Source organism: Cheilinus undulatus, linkage group 19 (assembly GCF_018320785.1).
Source record: "Cheilinus undulatus linkage group 19, ASM1832078v1, whole genome shotgun sequence".
Lineage (NCBI taxonomy): Eukaryota > Metazoa > Chordata > Actinopteri > Labriformes > Labridae > Cheilinus > Cheilinus undulatus.
Genome location: NC_054883.1, coordinates 10,053,735 through 10,081,643, shown reverse-complemented (window position 1 = coordinate 10,081,643; position 27,909 = coordinate 10,053,735). Strand labels below are relative to the sequence as shown.

Here is a 27,909-nt window from a genome sequence, read left to right as displayed (position 1 = left end):
TCAGCACTGTCTAACAAATTATTTGCACATTGCTATGATCAGGACAATACTCTCATTAAATTATAACCTGGGCCATATATAATGTAACAATGCATTCAGTGATGTGCAACTTCCTATTGGGCCCATTTTTAAATGCTACACTGATTAATTGATTTTCATGACTTATTTGAGAGATACATTTCCAGGGCACATGTCTTTGTTAGGAGCAGAAAAATAGAAATAAACAGATTATATATAAAGGGAAAGGAACATATCCCAAAGTCTTTAAGAATGTTTCGGTGTATACAGTTTTGTTTTAGCACCGCAGTGTTCAAGCGTTGAAAAAAACAGTTTGTAGTTTGTTAAACTGCGGGAATTTTTTTGTGTGTTACAGAAAACATGTTTTTTAATCTCCATCTGAAGATATGCTTGTCATTGCTTATTTTGCATGCGTGGCTTCTTTAAAATCAAACTAAAACTTATAATCCTGCAGGCATGCACAATCATTTTCTCCCTGAATTGGCAGCCTCAGAAAAATAATACAATCTCATCACCTGTTGTTTTCAGTAGTCACACAGCGTCTTGCAGCCATGTAAATGTAAAAATCAATATCTGTAAAAGACTGTGAATCCATTCTGCCTCTCAACAGGTCAGACACAGTCCTCCATGATGCCCTTCACGCTGTTAGAGCTGGTGACTCTGTCCCGCTGTCTGAGGGATGCATGCCTGGGAATCATCAAGCTGGCCTACCCCGAAACCAAAACGGAGCACCGTGAGGAGTACATGGCCGCCTTCCGCAGCGTGGGCGTGAAGACAAACACAGAGGTTCAGCAACGCATCCAGGCCGAGCAGAAACGCTGGGTACAGCTCTTCAAGGTGAGATAGACGGGACCAGTATATTATGAAAAAATGAGCAGCTTTTAATTTTCCTAATTTTTATACCATCAGTGCAGTTTGAATGCAGAGTTATCACTTTTGCAGTAAGGTATGAAATCGGCTTTGTCTTAATGTTTGAAAAACGTCAAATATGGGGCTCTCAAAAAATTCATCACTTCATTTCTGGGGGAAATGTTTCGGTGCTGATATTTGATGCAGTTCATTAAAAAAAAAGTCCTCCTTTTCTTCCTGCACAGTCTCTTATTTCCAACAGTCTTTAAACACAGCATGGGTAATAAGGTGGGAGGGTGGGTGGATGACATTGTGACTTTGTGCATGTTTGCATATTTTATAAATCTAAACCCATGTTGATGTAAACGTTTCAATTAAAATTGAAGTGGCCAGCCATGGCAACACAAAAGTACAACCAGAAATTGAGAGACAAGCCTGCACACTTACTTAATGCCACAAAACAGTCAATTAAATCACAATTAGAGGCTTTTTAGAAGTGATTTTTTTTTTAAATTGGGGGCTGTAAAGCAATCACATATGCATAGATTTTCTTTTACAGCATCAGGCAGACAAATACCATAGTGGCAGATGTGGTCAAACATACTGTAGTAAAAAAAAAAAAACCTACATAGACAACAATCAGGAAATGTTCCAAAGTACCAAGTACCAATGCATAGCTAAAATGAATGTAATATTATTTAAGCATATTACTATGACCTTTAAAAAACATCACCAGAACAAGACCTCTGATCAGAACATTATTTCACAAACTATTTGTGTCAGTAAGTATGCATGCATGTCTTTTTTCTGCCTGCTGTTTTTTTTTTAAACAGCATGCAGAAAGCTCAACTATGTGGAGCTTGTATAAGTGCTATTATTTTAATCAAGTTTTCCATTTCAGTAATCATTTAGGCTTCCCACAATCAAAATGTTGAGTGGCCTGAAATTCCTATTGCAGTGGATTTTGCCGATTGCGATGTTTTGAAATCTCTAAATTACTGTATAAGTGTTTAATTCAGCCATTTGATGCATAAAATGGCACCAGTATGATGATTAAAGTAGACCCTTCTATTGGCTCTATTAAAATTTGTATGCAGAAAGGGTAAAAATTATTGTCAATTTAAATTTAGTACATTTTTTATTTTGAAAAATAGTTCCCTTGTACCCTTTTACAAATAGATAATGGCTAGACAGGCCTTCAGCAAAAAAATGCATAAATCATGAAACGATCTCAGTCTTGTGTAAGGTATGGAAAGTTATAAAATGTTGTCTCTGTTATATTTACGATTGTTGATTAAAAAGAGTGGTGATTATTTTCCTCAGTAAGAGTGAAACAAATCCACACAAACCTCACCAATTACAAGATGCAGCCAATGCCCAAAACACCTCAGTCTAGTCCCCCCATTCAGACTCACAGCCTTGACGACAGTGGTCTTCTTATCTGTGCTGATGCACACTTGATGAGTGTATGACAAGTTCCATGACATGAGAGCATCTTTCAGACCAAGGGGTTCTCCTGTGCCATCATCGAGAAGAAAGCTTGTTTGGAGGCATAAACTTTTAAACCCTCATTTGTCCATGTTATGAACTGTTAGGCTGGGATAAGGCTCTGTAGCTGTGGAGAATTGTGTCACATTTGTTTGCTACTGGGCCATCTTTTCTCTACACTGAACAACTCTAGCAGGGAGTTTTCAGCAAAAATTTGTACCCAGGCAAATCATACTTTGCATCAAGTGTTTCTATAAGATTTTTAAATTCTGTCTATTCAACAACACTTACTGAGGTCATGTCTTTGGCGATATGTTGTGTCACTGCTGCCATAATCTTGGCATCATCTTGTGGCATATTTTAGAGATTACCACATTTTGCTTGACATCTTCCTATTTAAATCTGAACGGCTGCCAGATGACAACCTTCCTCATGATTTATACTCAGTGGTCGTGATAGAGTAATTTTGTACATCTCATGCATCAAGTACACTCGGTATGTCCCCTGTCCTAGTCAGTACCACTTTTTTTTTATTTAGATGTTTTATTGTTTCCTACAATATCAGGAACAGTATTAACACTTTTACAAGAGTCACTCATTTGCTCAGAGTAAAACAAGACAAGGAAATACAACTATACTTGGACACACAGATATGTTAACATCCTCTCTGTCATACACATTGCACCGAAGGTATCTTAACCCATCATTCTGCAAATTTACGAGATTAAGATAAAAAAGATTATGATAGCAAGAAAAAGACAAAAAAGAGAGTAAAGTATCCAGGAATGTGCACATAATAATAATAATGCTATAATAGGAACATAAATTAAGAAACGATAGTGACAACAGCAATAATAATGATAATGATAATTCTGATAATTATAAATTAAGACATGAAAAATACTAGTATAAACAAATAAACACTTAATATAGACCAAAGCAATGACAAAAATAAAATCAATAGAAATAAAAACATACATGTGTGCAAAATAGCAAGCAGAGTGACAAATCTTGAAGGAAAATCTTTTTAAAATGTTGGCTACCCTCAGCCACTGAGCTTGCACTCTGCCTATTCTCTCATTACCTTCCAGGCTATTTAAGAGACATAAGGCAGGTGTCAGTATAACTTCTTTTCCTAGGCTATCACTAATCTTTTCCATAACTCTCTGCCAGAAGGAGGTTAACCTAGGGCATGCTAGGAACATATGAGTGATATCACCTCGATCTAGTTGTGAGTACCAGTTATGATGAAGACAGGATGATCAAAAAAAAACTATTAATGCGCCATATGCTGTGTTACACTGAACAGAGGGCAGCCTCTTCCTTTACAGTTGTGTGTCATCTGCTCCTCCCACCAAAACAGCTCTCTCTCTCTGATTTAAGTGAAGAACAGAGGGAGAATGGCATGTGCTCCACTTAGTTTGAAAAGTGAGAGTGCTAAGGATGACACACTAGAATCTGTTGACAGAGCAGGCACCCATATACAGAGGCTGCAGGGCTCGACGCCCTGGTCACAAGATGAAATCCTGATCCTCGCGCTGTTCGGTTCCCCCACTCACCCCCCATATTTCCTGTCTCTCTTTAGCTGTTCTATCAAAATAATGGCAAAAAGCCCCAAAATAAATTTGTAAAATAAATCTAAGAGAATCTCAGTCATTTTGAACCAGCTTTGTTTTGAGAAGTCATACCATTTTTTTCATTTGTAATTCATACATAAACTGTAATACATAGTTACTGATATCCTAATATCAGTCAACATAATCCTGGTTATGATCTTTGCCATAATAGAGCAGACCTAGTGTGTATAATCTTCCCTCTTCATACATGTAACTACAAGCCTCTGTTGATCATGAAACTATGGTCCAATATTAAATGTATTTTTTCTGCAAGGAGTTATTTAAAGAAATTGGAAAACTTTGTCAAGAAACTAACTTAGTCCATAAAGTAGTAATTTTTTTCAAAATAATAAATAAAAAAGAATGCATGTGTTCACCACATCTCTGGGCTGAAGATGGTGTTTTGAAAAAAATTTGAACAATCCAAATACTCTTGATAAGCAGCTTAAAACCAAATAGAAAACAGTAACAAGTATCAGACACTTGAAAGCAGACATTTGTCTATGAGGATTCATGACATTTCTACTAGTTTTTCTCTTTATTCAGTGTGTAATTTGATTCATTGATAGATGTTATAATCCTGATGTAACCTCTCTGTTCACTGAAGCAAAGTGTCTTAATGGGGATCGAGCCTGTATGCCTGAGCAGGCAAAGACAAGGTGGAGCGCTGCCATGGAGGTTATCCATTGCTTATTTACTGAGAGGAAATGAGGCAGAAAACAGCATTAACTTCATTCTCCTCGGCTCTTTTTCTCATCGCACATCACCCTTTCATTTCGCCTCTTCCTTTCTCCTCTCCATTCTCAATCAAGGAAATGGTAATTAAGCGACTTTGTTCTTGGCTGTTAGTCTCTGACAGGAGAAACACTGGAGTTCTGTGAAAGGTGGCAAATCGGCGAAGAGCACGTCGGTATTTTCATAAAAGATCTGCTCAAAGGCCTCTTGTCAGCTAAAACGACCCATTAAAGAAGTGGGGAGCAGGGGAAATGCATTTTCCAAATTGAACGGTGGGATTTACAGTCGGTTTAACGCCGCTGACCCCTAACACGCTAATGTTTGGTTCGTGTCATCAGCCGTCCCTCCCCATCTTTTATCACCTCCATTGTCGAGCTATCTATTTAATTGAAAGAAGTTAATTGAATGAAAATGATCAACTAAGCTTGTATTAATATTGCTAATGGAACTTTCTTCTTGGCCATGTTTGGAGAACGATGTCACGCTGGAGTTTGGGAAAGGCCCATTAAGGCTTGCACTTAACCCGATGGGCTAATTAAGGAATGCTTATTCATTCCCAGAGTCAGGGGGTAGGCCTGCTCCAAACCCATCGCCACATGCCTCTTACAGCATTTTGCACTTGCCATTATTGCCGACTCTGGTTGCATCGCAGTGATTGGCCGAGATTGATCGTCGTTCTATGAAAATGACGTGCTTTAGAGACGAACAGTTCGATTGAAATAATCTGGCCTCGGTATTATATGGAAATAGAGTGGCTGTGACTGTTATTGGCAGACGTAACAGCTCCCTTAACAAATCTTCATGCAATGACATGCATGAGGTTATGTGTCTGAAGGCAACTGGCCATAGCAACAGCAGAGCCGGTTATGTCCAGCCAAGGCCCAGTCAATATGCTACTTGAAACAGGCCTGCATAATAAGAGGGAAATATGCATTATGGGAAAGTGAGTGTTGTGGTTATGATTTGAAGTGAGATTTTAAAAAATTGTCTCTTTTATCTGCTGTTTCCTCATGCTTTACACAACATACAATATGTGTGCAACATGTCCCTCCTTGATCAAAATAAAGCCAAAATACATCCTGCAATACACTGATTACTGCAGAATTTTTTTATAGGTAGTTTGCAAATGACATCACATCACAGCAAAGACCTCAGGATGGAGGCAGGAAGTGATTTCTGCATAGAGAAGTGCTTACAAAACCCCAGTCTTGTACTGTTGTGTTGTGGCATTTGTTGAGATTGCTAAAATTAAACAATCTTGAGCTACTTTGTGTCCCGAGTGTTAAATTAGCAGTGCTAAATTAAGGGAAAATAGTTTATTAAGCACCAACAGAAAAACCAGCAGACATGGATATAAAGCTTCCGTCTAAACTCAGGAGGGGTAGAGTCAGATAACGCCTGTCTGTGGTCTTTTTAGTGCTGTCAAAATATTCCATTGATCAATCACAAGGGCGAAAAATGTGATTAAAAAATATTTTCTGATTAATTGCACACTGGTGCAATCACACAACTGGCTAAAGAAGCTTTGTAGCTTCACTGTGAACACATGTAAAATTCTCTGTGCTCTTAATTTTTATAATTTAGTGGATAGAATCTGTATTTCACAGATTAGCAGCATCCTAGATTGGCCCTTGGTCTTCTTGTCTCCTGTTTCAAAAGCTATTAAAAAGTTTTGATACTGTTCATAAACACTTCATTTCTATTATCTTTAAATCTACCAGTAATGCAATATTTCTCCAGTCATTGCAAGAAATGGTTTATTGGTTAATTACAAGAAATTAATTACAAAGGCTATTATGAATTCAATCTTTTTTTTAATCAACCGACAGCACTAGATCTTTCCCACCAGACGGTCTGGTTTGGTTCAGTACAGTTTGTCACTGATCTTGCTTGTGTTTTCCCAGCTGATGTCTGTCTAGCCTCTCTCCTTGTGATGAGAAATTTTCTCCTTTTAGAAATCTACATAATTTGGCTCAACTCAGGAGTTAGAGCCGGTCCCAAACAGATGTTCATTTGGTACCACTCTGCCTTTTTTTTGTTTTGTTTTTTTAAGATTTATTTTTAGGCTTTTTAGTGTCTTTATTTGGCAGTGGAGGACAGTGGATAGAGTTAAAAATGGGACGAAGGTGGGAAGAGACATGCGGCAGAGGGCCACAGGCCAGATTCGAACCCAGGCCGCCGGCGTACATGGGTCGCGCCTTAGACCGCTAGGCCATCTGTGCGCCCCCAGTCTGGCTTTTTCATTGTGCAATAAACAGTGACCTGGGGTTCAGAAAAAGGAACTATTTCATAGAAGAACCCACTATGACTGCTTACGTTTATTTTGTAAATATTATATCATTGTTTCCATTAAAGAATATTTATGTCAGAACAAGGGAGAAAAGCTGTTAAAGAGGTGGGCCTAGCCTTTTAGCTCAGCATAAGACTCCTTAAGACTCTTGTCTCCCATTATCTGACTAGACATTTCGTAAGAAATCTGCATGATCGCCTCCATGTAAGACAAATTGGTTAAGCCATGGAAAAAAATTCCTTTGTTCAAAAGGTAGGGATAATACCTAGAGTGTGTCAATAGATTCTGATAACTACAGTGTACATTCCCATTGATTTGACCTATCATACTGTTACTATTTCTGAGAGCCGTGTATCACACATACTGTATCTGATCGTATCTTATTGTACTGTTTCTCATATAATGAGTTAGCCTGCTATTCCCACCCCAATGGCCATTTTGTTCCATCAAGTGCTTGAAGCATACACATGCTGAGTGAGAAAGAATAGCTTTTTTATACCAATGAGTGTTTTTCAAATTTACTGAGCTAAATTCAGACTTTTTGATGGGTTGATTGCAATGACATTAAAAAACTACAAATCCTTGTGCTGGCATGTTACTGTGGTCAAAACCAAAAGCCAGATTGAAAAATCCCTATTATCTTTTTATATAGGCAGTGTGTTTTTGTTGACTGCATCATGTATATCATTATTGTAGAGTTTCAAAGTAGACACAACAAAATGTCAAACTAAAGACAACATTCAAAGCAAGGCATGTTTGTTTATGTCACACATTTTGTTCCAGAGGCTTTTTTAGTGCTTTACTAAAAATAAAACGACAGAAGGAAAAACAACACTTTGGAAGAAAACATTATAGTGTTATTTAAAGACTCCAAATAAAGAAAAGAAGGAAAATGTAATCTCCCATGCATGTAAAGTCTCAAAATCATAACAAATGACAGTGGACTTTTGCAGTCCTCTGGTACCCGTTGTGCTCTGAATGGCTGCTCGCATGTCTTTGCATCCTCGGCCCGATGGCTGATGTCAGCAGACCTCATCAGTAATTAACAGGGCTGGACATTGAGGGACAGCACAGATCGTTTTTCTTTTATACTCCCCATAAATGGCGCACTAATGGCTGAATTCTCAAATTGCTTTTTTTCCTCTCTCTCTCTCAGCAATGGCACCACATCCTGTTGAAGCATATAGAGAAAAAAAATCTTCCTCTCATTCTCTACTTTGAAAAGCATGTACTGTACATAAACAGACTCAGTAATGAGATGTGTGTCTGTGGGTGTTTGATCTACTACCTAGGTCATCACTAACTTGGTGAAGATGGTGAAAGCTCGCGACATCAGACGACCCTTCTGTCCAGCAGGTCACTGGCTCTCTGAGGAGGTCAACATCCGAGCAGATAAGGTACATGACAGGAAGCACAGTGTTTATTTTCTAGATTTGGTCATTATTCAGTGTCATGTTTTGCCATTTTTTGCCATTGTGAAATAGAATATCTGAGGATTAAAAGCCTGATCATATTGGGCTGTAATTACTAAGCTTCCTACTAGGAAATGATTAAAATCAGTTACAGTTACAAAATAAAGACCAGTTTTTGTTTAACTTCCCTTAAAAAACAAGATTACATTTTGGACAAGATTAAAGCTGTGTAGGTATTTGTGCATGTTAAACACCAACACATCATTTGTGTGGTTATTGATTATTAGACATGATCAGGGCTGTCAAATGATGCAATTTTAGAGTTGCAATTACAGTTTTTAACCGTATGTTGAAATTTGATAATTATTGTCAAAAATACAAATCAATTTTAACTGTTTTCATTGTTTAAGGCCTAACCAAATAGCCCAAAATACAAGTTTTATTACCAAAATACCTTTGTATGAAGCATCCATATGTGTTTTATCATGATTTTAGATAGTTTAAGTGAACCAAATTTAACAACCCCAGAGCAGACAGACCCTCCCACCCCCTCTGAAATCACTTGCGCCCCCCTAAGGGGGTCCCAGACCCCAGGTTTGGAACCCAGGACTTGGAGAGTAATGGTTCTCAACTGGTGGAGCGTAAGGACCCACAGCTTCCTCCTTGAGAGAAATTCTTGAAAATGTACCACCACTCAAATTCCTTTAATGAAAAATGTTGCAGTTTAGACCCTAAATAGAAAAACCACTTTAGAAAACAGGCTAAGACAAACATGTTTAAAATAACTTTGTTATAGACAGATATGCAAACGTGTATCTTAATTTGCACAATTTTCCAATCGCAGGGTGGAAATTTGGTAATTTCACAAGGAATTTCCTTTATCATTGGGAACCCAGGTATTTTATCCAAAGAAAAGGAGATTAATAAATGGAAACTTTGAGACATATACTGAAGTTTACACAGCTTCATAGGGAAACCTAAAAACCGTAAGCATGAATTTATTGTATGTCCACTTAGGGTTTCTGTATAGAGACACAGTTTTGGGTCCCAACCCACCAGTTGAGAACCACTGTTTTAGCGGAAGGAAATGACTTCAGTGTGCTTATTTTATGAAATAAAACACTGTTAAAAACCATTATACTGTCAGACATTCAGATAGTATGCAGGAGTGCATGTACAAAATGACTCATTAATCATGATCCGGGATCCCAGTCAATGTGACAATGTTTGCACTTAACAAGGATTCCAGTGTTATTGTTCATTCTGTGTAAGTAACCCAGTTAAAGTTAACTATTTAGCTTTGAGATTTTGTTATGAAATTGATGTTTATTTAGCTTTTAATTTGTCTTAAGCTACTTACTTCCTGTTTGGATAAAAACATAATTTTTTCCCCTGAAAATAAAGAACTTCTGGTAGATTGAATGTATTTCCTTAGCTTAACCATGGAAAAAGGAAGTTTCTGTTGTTAGGAAAGTAAATGAAAATAGCTAAAGAGAAAGGCAAAAAGGTAAAACATTTATTTCAACTTCTACACTGAGCTGTCTGATGTTTTAAAGTGAAAATGAGACATTCAAAACTTAATTTCGGGGGACATAAAAGGACAAAATACCAAATGATTGATGCAATGTAAAAAGAAGTATGTCTTTATTTTGGATTTTATTTGCTTCCCAAGTATTGTATTAACGCAGACAGCCCTAGTCATAAGATATTGAATTTTTATCTTATTTGTAAAAGGACAGGAAAAGCAAACCAAAAAAAGGTTAAAAAGTCAGTTTACAGTTACTTTGCAGTAAAGAACAATCTGTAATAGGAGATGGAGAAGAAGCAGATTGAGGGATAATGTCAGATAGTGGGGAAAAGTAGCACAGAGATGAAGCAGTGATACGATGGGACACTGATACCTGATTGCAGTCAATATTATTATAATCCAGCACACTACCGTTTTAGGATCAATTTATGTTTCATAGCTAAAAAGATAATATGCTGCATCATTGTATGTTGATTGTATTATATCATATTTCCCTGAATTACTGTGTTGTGATGGTTTTGTTATCACTTTCCCCATCTCACATGATTTTTGTATCACTTTGCATCATATCGTACGTTGCCCTGCAATTTCCACCTCTTAACCTCTCGACTATTGAGGATATGAAAAAGCTTTGAAAAGTAGTAAAATACTTTAATACAAGAAAGCAGCTAATGAAGTGTAATCTTCAGGCATTTGAGTTATGATTTGAAGTTTCATTCGCCTGCTCTCTGCTCTGCAGGTCACACAGTTGTACGTTCCGTCTGCAAGACACGTGTGGAGAACACGAAGAATGGGCCGCATTGGGCCACTTCAATCAACACTTGATGGTACAGTAAAATATTAATGGTTCCTGTGATGGCAAATCTTTGTCTCAAGAAGCAAAACCCAAGAATAAGCACGGTGTATTAAGTCACAAGACTATAGCTCTTTGCATTGACCAATGCTATTTGAAAGGAAACATCATGCTTTTGCTTACAGGTTGATCAGAAAAATGCTTGGCATCATTTAGATCCTTTTGATAATTTGGCATCCTGCAAATAAAGCTGAAAGCTGTTATCTATATTTAAATTGTCATTTTTAGTACTAAGCAGCTCACTTGGCTATGAAAGAGAATTTAGAAGCACATACAGTAATGCTTGTGTCAGCTTGATGCATAGTCCAGGAAATCATCCTAATTGCTGTCCAAAGTCACCTTCTCTGTGTTTGCTGTTCATACACCACTCCACTGAGCATCGATATTATCTCTCATAAGGATTCAGCTATATAATTTCTGTCTTTAGTAGATAGAGAGAAGGACTTCAGGAGAAAATTGAATTGTAAAATAACTCCCTAAGGCTGGATGGAAGAAAGACCTTATGATGGAAAGATTTCTCACACTGCACAGGACAGCAAAGAGCCTAAAAAAGTCATTGACACTGGTACCCAAAGGTGAATTTCCAAATGTTATCTCTGCATACTTGATAAGACTGCCAGGAAATCCAGTGTTGCAGGCAGTCAGGGCTTCATCCGGATCAAGTATGGTGTGAAAACAAGCTGATAACAATGTGTGTATGATCTGCCTGATCCCACTCGGAGGCTCTATGGGATAAATTCAATTAGTGTGAAAGTACCTGATGAACTCAGCCACATCTGGTCCATGTGTTTGTCTGCCCTTTTCTCATTTCCTTAAATGGACAGGCCTGTGGCTGATGAATGAGCGACGTATTGACCACTCTGGGGCCATATTTCTCCTCAAAGATGGAAACCTGATGGCAAAATGCAGATCAGACTGACTAATTGTGCAGAATAATTGAGCTGCAGTGGACGCTAAGTGCGGAGGGTGAAGAGCGGTTTAGCTATTGTAGCTTTTTTTTTGGTCAGCTAAACAGTTTAAACCCTGAGTTTAATACAAAACAAACATAAGCTTAATGGAAAGAGACCGGCAGGTTGATGGTCTGCTCACAGTTGGGTCTATTAAAAGGCTGTGATTAAAAATGTGTAAGATGGAAACATCCTTAATGGCTGGCCTGTAAACGGTGGATTAGGTCTTAGTTGAAAAAGGTCGCAGTGTGGACAGTAATTATACTGTTAGATAACTGTTATAAACAGAGCAACCCCGATGTTGGAGAGTTTTCCTTTTCTAAATTTTTTCTATAAAAAGGTGGTGTATCCCATCAAAATTTTCTCTCTGGTATATTTCAATTGAATTCTTTATTTTTTGCATTTATTTTACATTTGGCACAAACTTAACTGGGTGCACACAGATTGGTTTAACCTTAACTTCGTAATACAGGACCACCAGATACCTTCAGATTGAGTGCAGAGATTTGACCGACTTAATTTTCAAGTCAAAGTAAATATTTCCTTCCATGATCAAGGGTAGTATTTCTCACAATTTTTGCAGTAATAAATGCCAAGGCTTATGCAATTGGTTACACTGAAGTTTCAGCTAAAATGATCATTTTCCTTGTCATGCTATGCTTGAAATGCATTTAAAGAGGTCTTGTTTTAAAAAAAAAAAAAAAAAAAAAAGATGAAAATTAAAGCTCTTGTATGTTTTGTCTCTACAGTTGGTTCTGAGCCCCCACAGCTATCTGTGTCAGAGGAGAGACACCTGGCCATCCTCACTGAGCTTCCTTTTGTGGTTCCATTTGAGGAGCGAGTTAAGGTACTGTGCAATTATACCATTTACAACACAAGAAACACACATGCTGAAATGCAGAACTAGAGTCAGTGACCATTAATCTGCTTGGAGCGTTGGCTGTTCTGCAAACCTAAATATCAGAGCATTACTCACTGGTGCTTACTGTTGCTAGGTTGCAAAGGTTTGCTAGGTTGTAACAGTTTCCCAGTAATGACCGTTATGGCTTTTTCAGGCATTATGTATAACAGTTGTGTAACAACAGTGTCATGGCTTGATTTTTATTTCAGCATGCATGTAAACAAGTCAAGGCTTTCTCACTGCCTTTATGAGTGCCAAGTCTTGTGCACCTAACTCACACAAAAACAATCTTCAGAATAAAAGGCTTGCCTATTTCTAGCACAATCTGTGCATATCGCTGAACCAGAAAAAGCAGGAAATTATATCTATTGGGAGCCATATTTACCCTGTTTTAGCAGACATGTATCTCCACATCAGTAGAATATGTTAGCATGTTTCTTAATGACCCTGATGAAAGTTACAGGCTAAAATACATCAGTCAAATGCAGTCGTTCTCAGCCTTGGGGTCGAGACCCCATTGGGGGTCATGAGACACTGAGAGGGGGTCCCCAGACTCCCTAAAAAACACTATGAAAACTACGAATATTTTTTAAATTACACTTTCTTTACACCAGTTGTAACCCATTTTCATCAATTTTCCCATCAATTTTAACACATTTTTGCCATTTAACATTTATTTTTTGTCAATTTTAAACTCTTTCCACCACTTTTTTTCTGCCTGTTTTTTCCACTTTTAACCAATCCTTGCCAATTAAGATTAATGTTGCCTCTGTTGACCCATTATTAGATTAAATTTAAATTTAAAACCTGCTGTTCTAGGCTTGGAAGTTTTATCCTAGAAAAGACAAGTCAGATTATTTTCTCTTGTGCTGTTGATGCCAAAGTTGGAATCAGAAATCACTTGAGGCACACGTAGGATTGGAAGCGATGTCTGCCTGGAACATCTGATCACAGGCACCAAAAATGCAAGTCGAAAATATTTTAAAAATGGCACAAGCACCAGAACACGGGGAAGTTCTATGCTGGCTGTCCTTGATAATGAGGGCATGAAGGGTCTGAATTTGGGAGCGTGTTTCCCTGTCTTTAGTCAAATGAAGTCTTAAAAACATATGCTGTTCAGCACAGACGTATGATGAATTTATGTTAAGTTTAATTTAAGTTGAGTACTACCCTCCTATGTGTATTTTAAATTTAAACTATACTTCACTTCCCATCTGTTAACATTGAGGGTGTGGGCTTTGTGGCCTGTCAACAGAGGGACCTCTAAAGATTATGGCTTTAGTTTTAGAGGGCTGTTTGGGTATTTCTACTCCATTCTTCAGGAAAAGCCTTGGTATTGTCACATATCATTCAGTGTAAAAAAATGTATGAAGCGTTCTCCATTGAGAGACCACTGGGGTCATGTATAGGTGTGGATATATTTTTTTTGTAACTGTAATATTTAGATACCTGTCTGTAAAGGTTTTTGTTCTTGTTTTAAGTTAAATTGATCATTGCTTGAGATCCCTTTTCTTTCTTCATGCTATTTCTCTTTATTCTAAACTTGCAAAAAAACTTTAACAAGATGGTCAAACACAGAGGATGAATAAAATGTTGCAGAATTAATCCACAGAGAAACTTTTGACTACTGAAGGATTCACCACTCGCCTATTTGCACCTCTACTGCAGATCTTCCAGAGGTTAATCTATGCTGACAAACGGGACGTGCAGGGAGACGGGCCATTCCCTGACGGCATCAATGTCACCATCAGGCGCAACTACATCTACGAGGACGCCTACGATAAACTCTCTCCAGAAAACGGTACTGATTTCATAACAGTGTTTTAACATGCAAAGCCAGCACTCTTTATGCAGCAAGTTCTCCGGAGAATGTGCCTTAGTGGCTTTGTTATGCCTGCATTAATTTTCAAGGAGAGAAAGCACAGTGTAGTAAATGTTGCTGCTGTTACTGCATCTCTATAAAATCTTAAGGTTCAAGCTTCCAGTTAGCATTAAAGATGAAGGTTAGCTCTCTCCTCGTGCAGAGTATTGAATTTCGGTAAAGCATAATTGTGGCTCTGATTATTATAATGGATCGCATAAAAGCAGAATCAATTATTTTAAGTCACCTCTTTTGTGTTTGAATTTGAAAGGGCACTTCAGTGGGGGCAATCTGATTAAAAAGAGTAGTAGGCAACCTGGGCTGAAGACATGATCTATATCATTTATGTGTCTATAAGTTATAGCCACCTTGATTTATCACTGTACATTAATTATTCTGAATGATGACCTCGTATAGAATTTGATTTGAATATTCGGCAGGTCAAGAAAGCGCCTTCTTGCAAAATATTTTGGCTGTGAGATCATAAAGTACATTCAGATACAAAGAAAAAATGCATTTTTTTACCAAATTGACAAGAACAAATGGGTTTTATTTCAAAAGTTTACTTTGTATGTATTGTATTTTTGAACCAAACAGAGCTGACCCAAGCTCTTACCAAACTGTGATAGAACTGAGCATGAGAGCTTGTACGTTAATCCTCTCTGAAGAAGTTGTTATTGAAATGAAGTTAAATGAAGACAAACAGGCTGGCTTACCAGCTCACCTGGTTGAGTGTTGAGCATTTAAGGCTGATATCTGATGGCATCTATAAAATCTTCCTGCATGTCACCCCCCCTCCCTCTCTCCTGGCTTTTTACATAAATTTTCAGCTGTCACTATCCATTGAAGGGTAAAGCAATCCCCTAAAAATGGAAATTTAGCTGAATGCTCTGAACACATACAACCCAAAATTAGGGCTGAACGATTTGGGTAAATAATGAAATTGCGATTTTTTTTGTACTCAATATTGCAATTGTGATTTTATATGTGATTAAACAAGCAATAATTCATTCTTTACTAAAACCAAGACAATATTTGATTAAACTAGGCAGAACATTTTTTTAAAATATCTAATAGTGATGTTTTGGATGGATTGTGGTGGATTTGTTTCACACATCCATCTGATAAACCTCCCATAGCCAGTGTTTGGGAAAGGGCAGAGCCTTTGAAAAAAAACTCGAAGTGTGATTGGATGAACGTTCTGTGTCACATCTTAACGGGCCGAACAGAGCAACAAAACGCATGACAACGTAGCCTCTGCCAACGAGTAAACTCCAAAGAGAACTGCTTAAACGTGAACCATGGCAACTGCAGACATGTTGTAGACAAATTTTGTTGTTTTTGAAAAACGACTCACTGCTGTTCTTTGTTCTTCTTTTAACGAAGAAATGTCGTCAAGTTCTGATAAAACTGACGCTATAGCAGCATCCATGCTAATGTCCTCCACCATAATTTTACTGGCCTCTTGTTGCTGCTTGCTTACTTCATGACTCTGCTGCCCCCAAAAGTACTGCCTCTTACTCCTTATTAGTCTAGTGCCACTTTCTAACTGGGCCCAAACTGTGCCGATGGAAGCTTTGCAAGATGGATTCGCCAGTGAGAAACACGGAAATGTGCAAATCCATCTGCTTTGCAAGATTAATGACCTGTTGTATTAAAGGGAATGATAATTTTTATATAATTCTCATATTTAATAAGAAAAACATACAAAAACAAAGAAAAGAGGATTTTTTGTACACTATTCTAAAAATATGGCACTAGAATGATTGCATGATATGTAATGCATAACATCTCTGCTGCAACAAAAGTTCTAAACTGGTATTTTGACACAAATTTTAAGTTAAAGAAATATTGCACCTTCTGCGATTTGAAAATTGCAGCAGGCCATATTGCAATTTAATATAATTTGCGATTAATTGATACTCACTGCTCCATGAAGCCTCTTCAAACAGCTGCCTTACTGCTAGAAGGTCTCTGTTTTGCATCCTGGCTCAGACATGAATTAAGTTCATTGGACGTTTTTGTATGGATGCCACTTGATCTCAACTAATCATCTCAATTTTAGTTAACTTAAAAGGCAGCCTGGACACTTGTGTTTTTTTTTGAGCAACTACTTTTCTTTTTCTATGATGATTTTTTTTAAAATGTCTTAAAACACAACATATTGATTTATCATAGAATTTAGTTAACCTTAACTATGAATTATAAGTTACCGTAACCAGTTGTTTTTGCAGTGTTTTATTTTCTGTCTCATTCTGCTGTCCCACTCCTTCTCTTGCCTTACCTTCACTTCACATTATCTCGTCCATTACGATTACATCATGGGCTTTAATTCTTAGTTTATGTGTTTTAATGGTGTTTTTTGTATTTAATTGTTGGTTTATGCACAACTGTTTATGAGCTAATGTCTCGTTGGTTAGATAGATTCTCGAAGGAAAATGAATGACAGAAAGTGGTTCTTTAATAAAGATGAAATCAGAAAAACAAAAGCCGTGATACTGCTAAAACAAGTAGCTGATCTGTGGTTATACTTTGTAGGGTTAAATATTGCTATTAATAAGAGGGCAAAATATCAGTGTTTTATTCCCATTCAATACATCACATTTCTGATTTTTGTTAATAATTTCCTTTCAAACCTGATAAGCATTTAAGTAAGAAGCTTAAAGGCTTTAAGTGTATCTGATGTCTGTGTTCAAGGTAATACATTTTTATAAACAAGTTTGAAAGCATCACAGACTGGTAGAGAGAGCTTCAAATATAACAAATAAAAGATTGTCAGATAATTTGATGTGACTTAAGGGTGGTCAGAGTCACTTTAGATTGTCATTTTTGTTTTATTCTGCTATATTTCTTCTTACATCTGTACCTTCATGAACCCCTCCTCAGAACCAGACCTGAAGAAACGGATCAGAGTCCACCTACTAAACGCTCACGGCCTGGACGAGGCTGGCATCGATGGCGGCGGCATCTTTCGTGAGTTCTTGAACGAGCTCCTCAAGTCGGGCTTCAATCCCAACCAGGGCTTTTTCAAGACAACCAACGAGGGTCTGCTGTTTCCTAGCCCTGCTTCAGAGATGCTGGTCGGAGACTCTTTCACGAGGCATTACTACTTTTTAGGCAGAATCCTCGGAAAGGTGAGTGGTATCCACTGATGAACATGGTAATGTTGTGAATGTTGGAAGAAATATATTGGAATATCTGAAGTTTAAGCTGTTTGAAAAAGCAAAGACTGCCTTTATTTGATGCTCAATACATCAGTTATTAGGATCAGAAGCAGTCAGAGTTGAGGCTGCCCTCACTTCTGATGTTAATTCAGAGGCTGTTGTGTTTGTTCTGCAGGCTGTCAGTGTTTAGAGAAATTACGGTCATTTGTTTCAGAAAAGGTCTTAGCTTTAAGGCTATAACTTGAACCTCAAACTCTCTGAGCTTCAGTTTAGTTAATTACCCCTGTGCATAATCTGTTGACGGCATTGTTTTTCCGTCGCTTCCTTCCTCTGATGGCACTATTTATTAGAGCCTAATGTTTCTAAATCATCCTTAATGCATGTGGTAGCGATTGTTTATCAAGATGCCTTCCTCTCTGGGGGGGCCATCATCTCTGTCCGTAGAGGAATTACCTCATGACAAGCGGTCGCCTCTCAATTAGGGCTTCCATTAGCCGATGATTCCTACCTCTTGTTTGTGTAGTGATCGCATTGGGCTGGCACTAAATCAGCAGGCCCTCACAGACAGGACATAAATAAGCGCTCAAAGCATGTGGTAATAGCATTTTGATCTGTTTTACAGTCAAGAACATCCAGGTCTCTTCTTGCTCTTAATCTGATCCACTTATCCAAGCATCTTAACTCCTCCTCCTCTTCTTTTTCTTCTTCTTCTTCTTCGGTTCTTTCAAGTGAGAAATGATCCATCAGCAGCTTCAAGCTCTCCGCCCCCACTCTCCTTATTGTGCTCTCAATAGCTAATGGTTTAGGCAATTAGGCGAGGGGAAATTAATTTGAATTTGACTTTCAATTAACCCTACCTTAAGTTCCTCTTTCTCCATAAAAATGGACGTTTGAGTGGCCATTTGAGAGGTGTATTGATATTTGTTTAGTGCCGTTATAGCCCTGGATAAAAAGGCGAGCGTTTATATAGATTGGGATTGCATCACCGCCGCTGCAGTGTGCACAGTGCATGCTGCGGCTCAAAGGACACAGGAGATTAATATTGTTAATTAATGTCCGAGGCGTGCCATTGTTGTGGAGGTGATGTATTACAGGCAGGAGTGGCTTGTCTGGGGTACTCACTGAAATGGGATTGAACATCAGAATAGAGGCCGGTCATCATCCCTCTTCCTCACTTGTCCACCCAAGCTGACAGGATGAAAGATTTAAGACACAAATGGTGAAAACAGGTTACTTTGCTTTTGTGGTCCCAAATCTAAGTTCAAAAGTCCCTTTTTTTCTTGAGTCATAGTGGGAGAAAATCACATTTCCCATTATGTAATATGACCTGCTGGAGGTTCTGCTTGAGCCTCATTTTTCTCTCATTAGAACAAAACCTCCAACCTCATCAGAAATGGCCTCTCCACTTTGCTAACTGCACAATGGAGGAAAGTTTCTTCTCCTCCTCTGATCCCGAGTGACTGATACTCCCCCTCTGATTGATAGAGATGCATTTTAAAGGCATTATAATTTTATTGATTCTTAATGTTGTAAATTAAGAAGCATATTTGGCAGCTAACAGAGCGCACCTGCAATGTGGCTGGCATTTATTCCACCTGATGGTGCCGCGATCTGCTTTAATTGCGTTGCCACTGCACTCACTTATATTAAAAGGCCTGGGCCATGATAATTAATTCCTTCCAGGCAGAGTCATTTTGGCACAATTTCTGGCAATAAACACTCATAAATAAAGTAAGTGGCATTGAAAAAATAAGGCTACAGGTTTTTCCCATATACTTATTGCTGCCTCTTCCCGGCATAAGTGTTATTGATAGGTTTCAAGGGGCCACGCGGCGCATATGGTCTGAAACGAGCTGTGGCCACGAGAGAAATACTAAGTGGATTATTTTGCATAAAAAATAGACAATGTTTGAAGTTGTGCAATTAACCTGTGTTTAGAAAATAGCCATGATTTATGCGAGCGTGTGTGTTTAAGATGCATGCATTATGGAAATCCTCTAGATTTATAATCCATTTAGCTGATGCGGTCAGGGTTTTTAGCGCTATCATTTATAAAGACCTGTATATTTTAATGCCTCCAACGGGCTCTTTTTCGGACTATTCCAGTACATTAGCTTTGGGTTTTATGAGTCACCTGCCCGGCTCTGGTTCTTAATGGCACTAAAGGTCAAGGTGAGAATTGGCGTTTATAAAGTTTGAGGTGGATGGAAGAGGAAGCCAGTTTTTTCGACTGGGTTTTCTCTCTCAGTTACTGGTGTGATCAGAATTCACATCCTGTCACTTGATTCTTTGATGAAACAGTAGTTGAAAATTTGTAATAATTTTATGTTTATGTTGTAGTCAGAATTTTGGATTAAGTACTTAAAGCAGGCTTCAGTACATCTCGGATGTCTTCTTATGTTTTGTCACAATCAAGAGAAAAACAAGACCTCTGTTAATATTAGAACAAGGACTGTAACAAAGTCAGATTTTTTTTGGCTTGTACTCTTAATTTAGGAAGCTGTGGCTGTAATTTTCTCTTTATCCCCAAAAGAACATCGAACTGGACTACTATATCCTCCTGTATTAGTTTTGAGTTTGAGAACAGGATATTGAAAAGTATTTTAAGTCACAAAGTTGTTCTACAGTTCATTGTAAAATATGGATGCAGCCCTAGTTTGCTCACCCTATCTGTAGAGACATTCTGAGGCACAGTAATGGTGATTGTGATGTTGAAAAAGATTTCTTAAAGTCCCTGTAAAGTGATAAATAAATCTGTATTTTAGATTTTTTATATGAGAGGTGACTGTGTTATGAACCATCAGGCCAAATTTCAGTCATGATAAACATCTCTTAGTATAGAAAATTAAGCTTCAAAATCCTGAAAATTAGTAATTTCTACTGTTGGATTATGTGGGCAAGAGGGATTAGAATTAAAGGCTTTTATTGTGACAGACTTGGTAGGAATAGAACATGTCTATTGTTGGATAATTTACTGAAATTTAGCATCACAGTGCTAACAGACAGGAGGGATTGAATTGTTGCTGCTTTGAGAGAGACAAAGCCACAACATGCTTCTTTTAATCATCCTGGACTAAATACAATTGAAATATGAATTAAAGCACACCTTCAGCAGGTGAGATGTTTGTGCCTGCTGCACCTTGTTCGAGTGAAAAATAGATAAACACTCCAGCAATTAGCCCCCCCCCCCAACCTTATGGTGCACTATGACCAGAGCGCAGCTGCTTGGCTTTGTGCCAGAGCAGAGACAAATGTCCGTTTTCTATCACAAGTCATTTATGATGATGTAATGACCCATAGAACACCATGGCTTGTAGATTTGACAAATTTAGCTCACAGTGAGCAAAATATAGCATTAAGTTAGCTGTTGATGTTAATGCTAATAACAGACTATACTGAGAATACAGCTCTGTGATGTTACATCATTGTAGCATTAGGTGGGCGGGATAATTCCCATAGCACCCTGTGATACCATAGGCAATTGATTTGTCCTGCCCAAATTAAACCTAGTTACTAAAGTGCAAAACTTCCTGTCTAAATCTAAAATTCAGTCACAAATAGATCTCAGTGATTTTACATGTTAACAGCAACTTTACTTCAATAAATCTCGACTGTTTTGACAAAAATGTGGATTTCCCTTTACAGGGACTTTTATTGTTAGATAAGGTAGAAGTAGAAGTAACTCATGATACAGCAAACAAGTAAAAAATTCGCCCCTGCACATTTTTAACAAACAAAGAAATCAGCAATTCATACTAAAACTTTTTTTGTACCAAGCTGTAAACGTTTGTTTGTGTTGAAAGTTGGGCACGTCAAAGTTCTTACGCTTTTTGTATGGTTTTATAACTGACTGAAATTAATACCGATGTCTCACTGAGAACTGCAAAAGACAACAAAAGCATAAGGAAGATAACTGGTTATCTCTATTGAGTTGTTTTTATTGTCTCTAACATTGGTGGGAGATAACTGCCAGACAAGGCAGTTAACAGCATGTCTGTTATTCATTTTGAACAGCAGAGACTAACAATGAGTAGCATGTACAGCCATTAAAAAAGAACTAGCAATGATTTTTTTTCTTGTAGTACAACTTACACAGGTAAAGTTGAATGAATTTTACCCAGCTGTCAAATGGGAGCCTACCACCATTTCACACAAAGAGCTGGCACATAAAACAAGCTTGTTTAGGAACAAAACATCACTACCACTTCGGCTATGACCTGGAAGTTGAACAGCATAAATGTTAAGCATTGCATGAGCCGTTGTCTGGTGTAAGACATCACCATGAGCTAGAGGTGGTATTCATCCTGTTCAAACCAAAAGTTGGTATAAAGTGTGTACGAAAAGTACAGATCTGTAAAATTTGTCCATGTTTTCACAGTTCAACATGCAACCAGGTAGCTGCTTTTGATGATGCTGCATGGTTGACCAGAAGAGGGCCTGTAATTACTAGAAGAAAGGGGACAACTACCTGCCATAGCAGAGTCAGACATGCTTTTGTAGAATGGATTTTCCTGCAGTGCAAGTCTTTTGTGCTGCTAATCCAGCATTACTAAGAGTAGGATGAAGCTTAAAAAGTGAGTCTAAGTTGACTGAAGGTTTTTTAGGGAGGCAGCCCTTCTCTGAGCCTTTTCTGAGAGCGAAGCATGTTAAAGGAACTATATCCTTGGCCTGCAGTTGCCTCCACTAAACACTGTTGCTTTTCTTCAACAGGCACTGTATGAGAACATGCTGGTAGAGTTGCCCTTTGCCAGTTTCTTCCTGTCCAAACTGTTGGGCACTAGCGCTGATGTGGACATCCACCATCTTGCCTCCCTGGACCCGGAGATGTACCGCAATCTTCTCTTCCTCAAGAGCTACGAGGATGATGTGGAGGAGCTGGGCCTCAACTTTACAGTGGTCAACAACGATCTGGGAGAAGCTCAGGTGACTGGCTTTGGGGATAAATGATTCACATTCTCTTTCTTTTTCTGCACTGGTCAGTAGTGCTCATTCAGCCATCTCCTGTTTGGCTTCTCTATGTGGCGTTAATAATTCATTTCCCTCATGATGTACCACTTTTCAGCTCTGAGGGAGATAAAGCACGTCACTGCTGTCGCCCTAAGCTCTGCTGCAGTGCAGTGAACACAGCAGCACTGTTGACCATTCCACCTGCATTTCCCCCCTGAAATAATCTCCCTACACGCCTGACAGAAGCAACTCACTGCTCTTAAGCACGTCCCCCTCCAAAGCTCAAGGCTGCAGAGATGAGCCACTGTCGCCACCCCAACTCAGACTTGCACTCTCCCAAGAGTGCCTGTTTACTCAGGGCCTTAACGCGTCTTATTAGCTCTCCTCAAACAACACCTGAAAGGGTCAAACTACAATGTAGCCCTCCTGGTCACAAGTAGGGCATCGCAAACACGATAGGGAAAACAATTTATGAAAGATTAGGCACACACGGGAGCAGTCTGCCCTCCATTTGCCCTCGTGAGATAGCCAAAGCAAGCAAGATAAGGCCGGTAATTCTCATACATTAGCACATAATCAGAATCTGCTGTGTGGGGGAGAAAAAAGCAGAAAATGATTACCTGTAAGTGAACCACACACTGTATCGTAAAAAGAAGAGAAACCCCTCACTTGATAATACAATCTTACTTACTATTGTTGCAGTGAATAGCTTTGTGAAGCTAACCAATCAGCTCTTGTTAAAAGTGCGTCAGACAGGTGCTGATTCATGTGTGTCTGGCTTTGACTGCAGTCAAACAAATAACATGTGGTGTGTTTCTATCAGTTATGTGGCTGTCTGCGCGTCACTGCCGATCAAGTCTGGCTCATTTTAAGAAACTTTTTCATCCTTGATGCAGTTTATACTCTGGATTTTTTTCAGGTAGGGTTGTCGAAAATCAAGATACCAGAACTTAAAACTTCTATAGAATACTAGTACAATTACAGATAATTTCACTACCTCTTTTGATACCAGTGCAACAAAAATTAAAGTTTGAGGAACCTAATATTGGGTAGTTTCTTATTTTTAATGTCACAAAATGTGAGCAAATCCCTTCATACTAGTCTGGTTCTGAAACATTGCCATACAGTGTAGACAGTGAGTCCTCTGCTGCTCTCTGATTGTAAGAGAAATACATGGACATTTTACATTTATTGGTGCTACACTTCCTAAAACTCCATAAGGCTGCCTGAAGAATTAAAGCTGAATTACATGTGTTAAAGCAGTCACCTTTTTCCTCTCTGACTTTACCTAGAATTTTTGGAAAATAAAGGTTAGATAATGTGAAAACACAGCTTGAAACTTTACCGCAGCCAGCAGATGATGGTGACTTTTATATCCTTTGACTGGAGCCTTACTCTAGACTGTGTGCATATAACCAGTAGGGATGTAAATCACCAGTTTCATCCCATTACGATATCGATATTTTGGACTATACGATATTTTCCAATATCACCAAATCTGCCACAATACAATTTTGATTTGATTCGATATGGGGCCCAGGATCAATATCAGGCAATTTTATGCAAAAATTTCACGTATTTACAGAAAAAAACTTTTCTCATCTCTTTGACAAAAACAACAAAGACCTGATTATCTTTAAATTAGAAACACAACTATGAACATTTGTGTTAAAACATCTTGGTTTAAAACAGCAAACATTTTCTGTACCAAACATTTTATTTCCTCAAATCCTTAGATCACTCTAAAGCACCAATATGGACTTTTTCTGCAGCCCTTTATAATAATGATCAAAATGTTTGGCCTGTGTTCCCATTTTAGATTTTTTTCTTAAACTTATTTACACACATGTGGACTTCAACAGACATTTCTGCTCAATATCAGCCTTTCATACTTTACACAGGGGCCTATTAATGTGGCAGGTAGTTCATTTCTGTAGTTTATTCATCTTATGAGATTTAAATAAGGTGAAATATGGGGCATATGATGTTATAGTGATGAATTTTTATTATTTTCTGTTTATTGCTACCTTGATTTTAATAAATGGAGAGTTAAGACTGGCACAGATTTTTTTTATAAAAGACGCTCTTGTGATGAGCATCCTCATCACAAGAGTGAGGGGGTGGGGGGTATAAAGAGAGCAGCTGTCCTGCTTGAACCACGTTAAGTTTGGACAGCTTATATTTTCATTATAAATCTGACGTGAGATGGCGAAGTAAAATCAATGTAGCAGAGGAGACATGCAGCAGCAGACTTTTCCCTCTCTGAGTATCTCAATCTGTTGCAGACAGCACTCGCGCTACCTCAGCCATAGGAGTGTTTTATTTTTTATCTGTGAACGATCTCATATGGCGGTTATATATGGATAAAGATGTAGACATAGTTGGCAAACTAAGGGGAGAGACCTGTCCAGCAGCAGCGTCTGTCTGAAATATGTCCACACAGCCAAGAGAGGAGAAATCCTCTTTCCCTCAGCCGCAAAACTTTAAGCCACTGCAGCTAGTTAGCTAGCTTGCAGCTAGCTTGTTGAGGACGCTGCCTGGGGCGGAACTTGTCACAGGCGTGTAAGACCTAGAGGCTTTTCTGTACGACTGATGATGATCTATATGCAAACCAAAAATCATAAGTCTTAGTTGAATGGTGTGCAGGCACTGAATGTTCTTAAAAAAAAAAATCAAAATTCATCGTTGAAAACATCAAAATTTGACCCCAAAAAACATTGTTTGTAGTGTGCTTCCTGTACATTTTAGAGGATGGTCCTGAGAGACTTTTTTTTCATCTGATCATGAAAAATAAATTATTTCTACCATTTCTTGTGCCTGGTCCCCTATCTCATGTTTGGGGCCACCATGGGACTCCTGTGCAATGGACTTGCACAATTCCACCAAAATACGAACATTTCCACCAGGGAACAATTTTCTTGAAAGTTTGGTGAGTTTTTGAGCATGTTGAAGCCCCCAAATCAGTAATTGTTCAGACAGAATAATGCTCCAGCCCTAAATATTTTCATTGAAGCACTGTATGACAACATTGTGCGCCGCTTTCAAGTCACTTTCATGTCATTTCCAACCTCTTGAGACCCCCACACCTCCTCCGTCTAACAGGGATAATCTCGTGTCATGAACTTAACGTGTTAACCAGCTCAGGAAGATTTAGGTGCAGGCTGCATTAATTTTCTTGTAATTATCTTAAATGTTCAGGGTTGCATATGGAAAAAAGGACAATTAGACACCAAAGGAGTTGAGAAACATTAGTGTTTACTAAATGGACCACTGTTAATCTTTCCCTTATTCTCGAAGGAACTTTGGGTTAAAATATGGCTGAAGGTCTGTAGTTTCTTAAAGCTTTGGTACTTTCTGGTACTATTGATTATCAAAAAAAAAGAAAATTATGTTGTTTTAAAACATGATAAAGTATAGAAAAAGGACAACCTTAGTGTAATGTAAAGCAATCTGGTAAAACAAAGTTTTTTTTTTTTCAATTTGGACAGGACCTCAACAAATTTTGGGCAATCAAAGAACCTTTCAGTTTTCTACATTTAATCTCTGTACAACATTTGAAGCAGATGCATTAGCCAGTGACTTTTTCACCCCTATTATCTGCTTAATGTTGCTGTAATACTAAAGAAAATATAAAATCTGGTATTGGATTTCTGCTTTTTTTGTAAATGGTTCAAGTAAGGTTATCAAAGTCAGAGTTTAAGTTTTTCATCAAGTTCTTCTAGCACAAGATCGCTTGTGCCAAATGCAGAAAACCGTTTTGTAAAAAAGATGAACATTTCGTTTTGTCCCATCTGTATCTGCCATGATGTCATTATACACCTCTCTTTATGAACCGAGATGAGCACATCCTATCAAGTGTTAACTGCTCTATAGCTAATGAAAAGAGAACTTAGGGCCAAATTGTATTGGACCAGATGTTCATGGGACGTGCTAAATTTAGAAATGCACTTAACCACACTCCCACACACTCACTATACCTTTAATCAGAGTGCTGCTGGAAAACATTTTAATTACCTTTCTGTGCTTGAATTAAATGCACCTGGCATTTATATTGTTTGTTGGACGGTGATATGCATAATCAAGCAGACAGTGGAGCTAACCTACTCAAAATGTGATATACTTCAATCCTTGTTAAACCCTGGTGTCTCTTTGTCCTAGGTGGTGGAGCTGAAGCCTGGAGGCAAAGACATTCCTGTGACCACAGCGAACCGCATCGCTTACATCCATTTGGTTGCCGACTACAGATTGAATAAGCAGATCAGACCTCACTGTCTTGCCTTCAGACAGGGCCTGGCCAACGTGGTTAACCTGGAGTGGCTGCGCATGTTTGACCAGCAGGAGATACAGGTACATCTAAAAAAACCTTCAAGCAAGCCACAGTTAAATTATCACAGAGTTTAATTTGTCTTTTTCTATCGCTCAACAGGTGCTGATATCCGGGGCTCATGTGCCAATTTGTCTTGATGACCTGAAAAAGTTCACAAACTACTCTGGTAAGAACTGATGCTAGAAATATTTTTACTTATAGTTTTTTCTGGGAATTGTAAAGCTCACTAAGTGGGTAAAGTTTCTGAAATTGTGTCTTTGTATTTTTAATGTCAACTGTGGGTGTCATATTACATGGTTATGACGTACCCTTGCTCAGTGCTGATTTGGATTGGAAAACTATGAGTGCAGGCCTGCTGGGACTAAAGAAAGAGGACAAGCGTGCTTCTGCACATGGTACAACTGGCCTGGTGTGAGCATCTCTCTAACAATGTCATTTTTTCCCTCTTTGTCTCCCTCAGGTGGGTACTCGGCTACCCACCCCGTCATCCAGATCTTTTGGGAGGTGGTTGAAAGCTTCACAGAGGAGGAGAAGCGCAAACTGCTGAAGTTTGTCACCAGCTGCTCCAGACCTCCTCTCCTGGGCTTCAAGGTTACTTTTCTACTAAACAAATTTTCTCCTCCTTACACTTCCTCCTTTATTATCGGCTGCTTGGTTTATCTCAGCAGAAGGGAGTGTTTTCTCTTAATAGGCTTGCAACAACACCTAGATTGATCATTTTCAAATTAGGCTTGTGCTGTGAGGTCTTATCTCCATGTTTTGTAGTTTCTGTATTTCCTGTGTTGTCCATCCTGTCTGAACAGGGATCTCCATTCATAACTCTGCAGCAGGTTGAACTTTTGAACGTTTGCCTCCTGAGTGACATGGCAGAAAGCAGCAATTTCCTGTTAAATGACTCTACAGGGAAACTACACCCCCACACCTCTGGACATTGTCTCCACAGTGCTGAATCATTATTGCTCACCTATTTCTG

General features: G+C 38.4%; 1 protein-coding gene across 3 annotated transcripts in view; it reads left to right on the top strand.

The window, feature by feature from the left end:
* ube3c (ubiquitin protein ligase E3C) overlaps positions 1–27,909 on the top strand; it is a 44,486-nt gene that overhangs the window by 14,481 nt on the left and 2,096 nt on the right. For all 3 annotated transcript variants that reach the window (XM_041814483.1, XM_041814485.1, XM_041814484.1), the window contains exons 14-23: positions 629–855; positions 8,289–8,393; positions 10,676–10,763; positions 12,486–12,583; positions 14,306–14,438; positions 17,385–17,632; positions 22,373–22,585; positions 26,768–26,956; positions 27,036–27,102; positions 27,397–27,527. In XM_041814483.1, the coding sequence (XP_041670417.1) occupies positions 629–855; positions 8,289–8,393; positions 10,676–10,763; positions 12,486–12,583; positions 14,306–14,438; positions 17,385–17,632; positions 22,373–22,585; positions 26,768–26,956; positions 27,036–27,102; positions 27,397–27,527 (1,499 nt within the window). The remainder of the gene's footprint in view (positions 1–628; positions 856–8,288; positions 8,394–10,675; positions 10,764–12,485; positions 12,584–14,305; positions 14,439–17,384; positions 17,633–22,372; positions 22,586–26,767; positions 26,957–27,035; positions 27,103–27,396; positions 27,528–27,909) is intronic.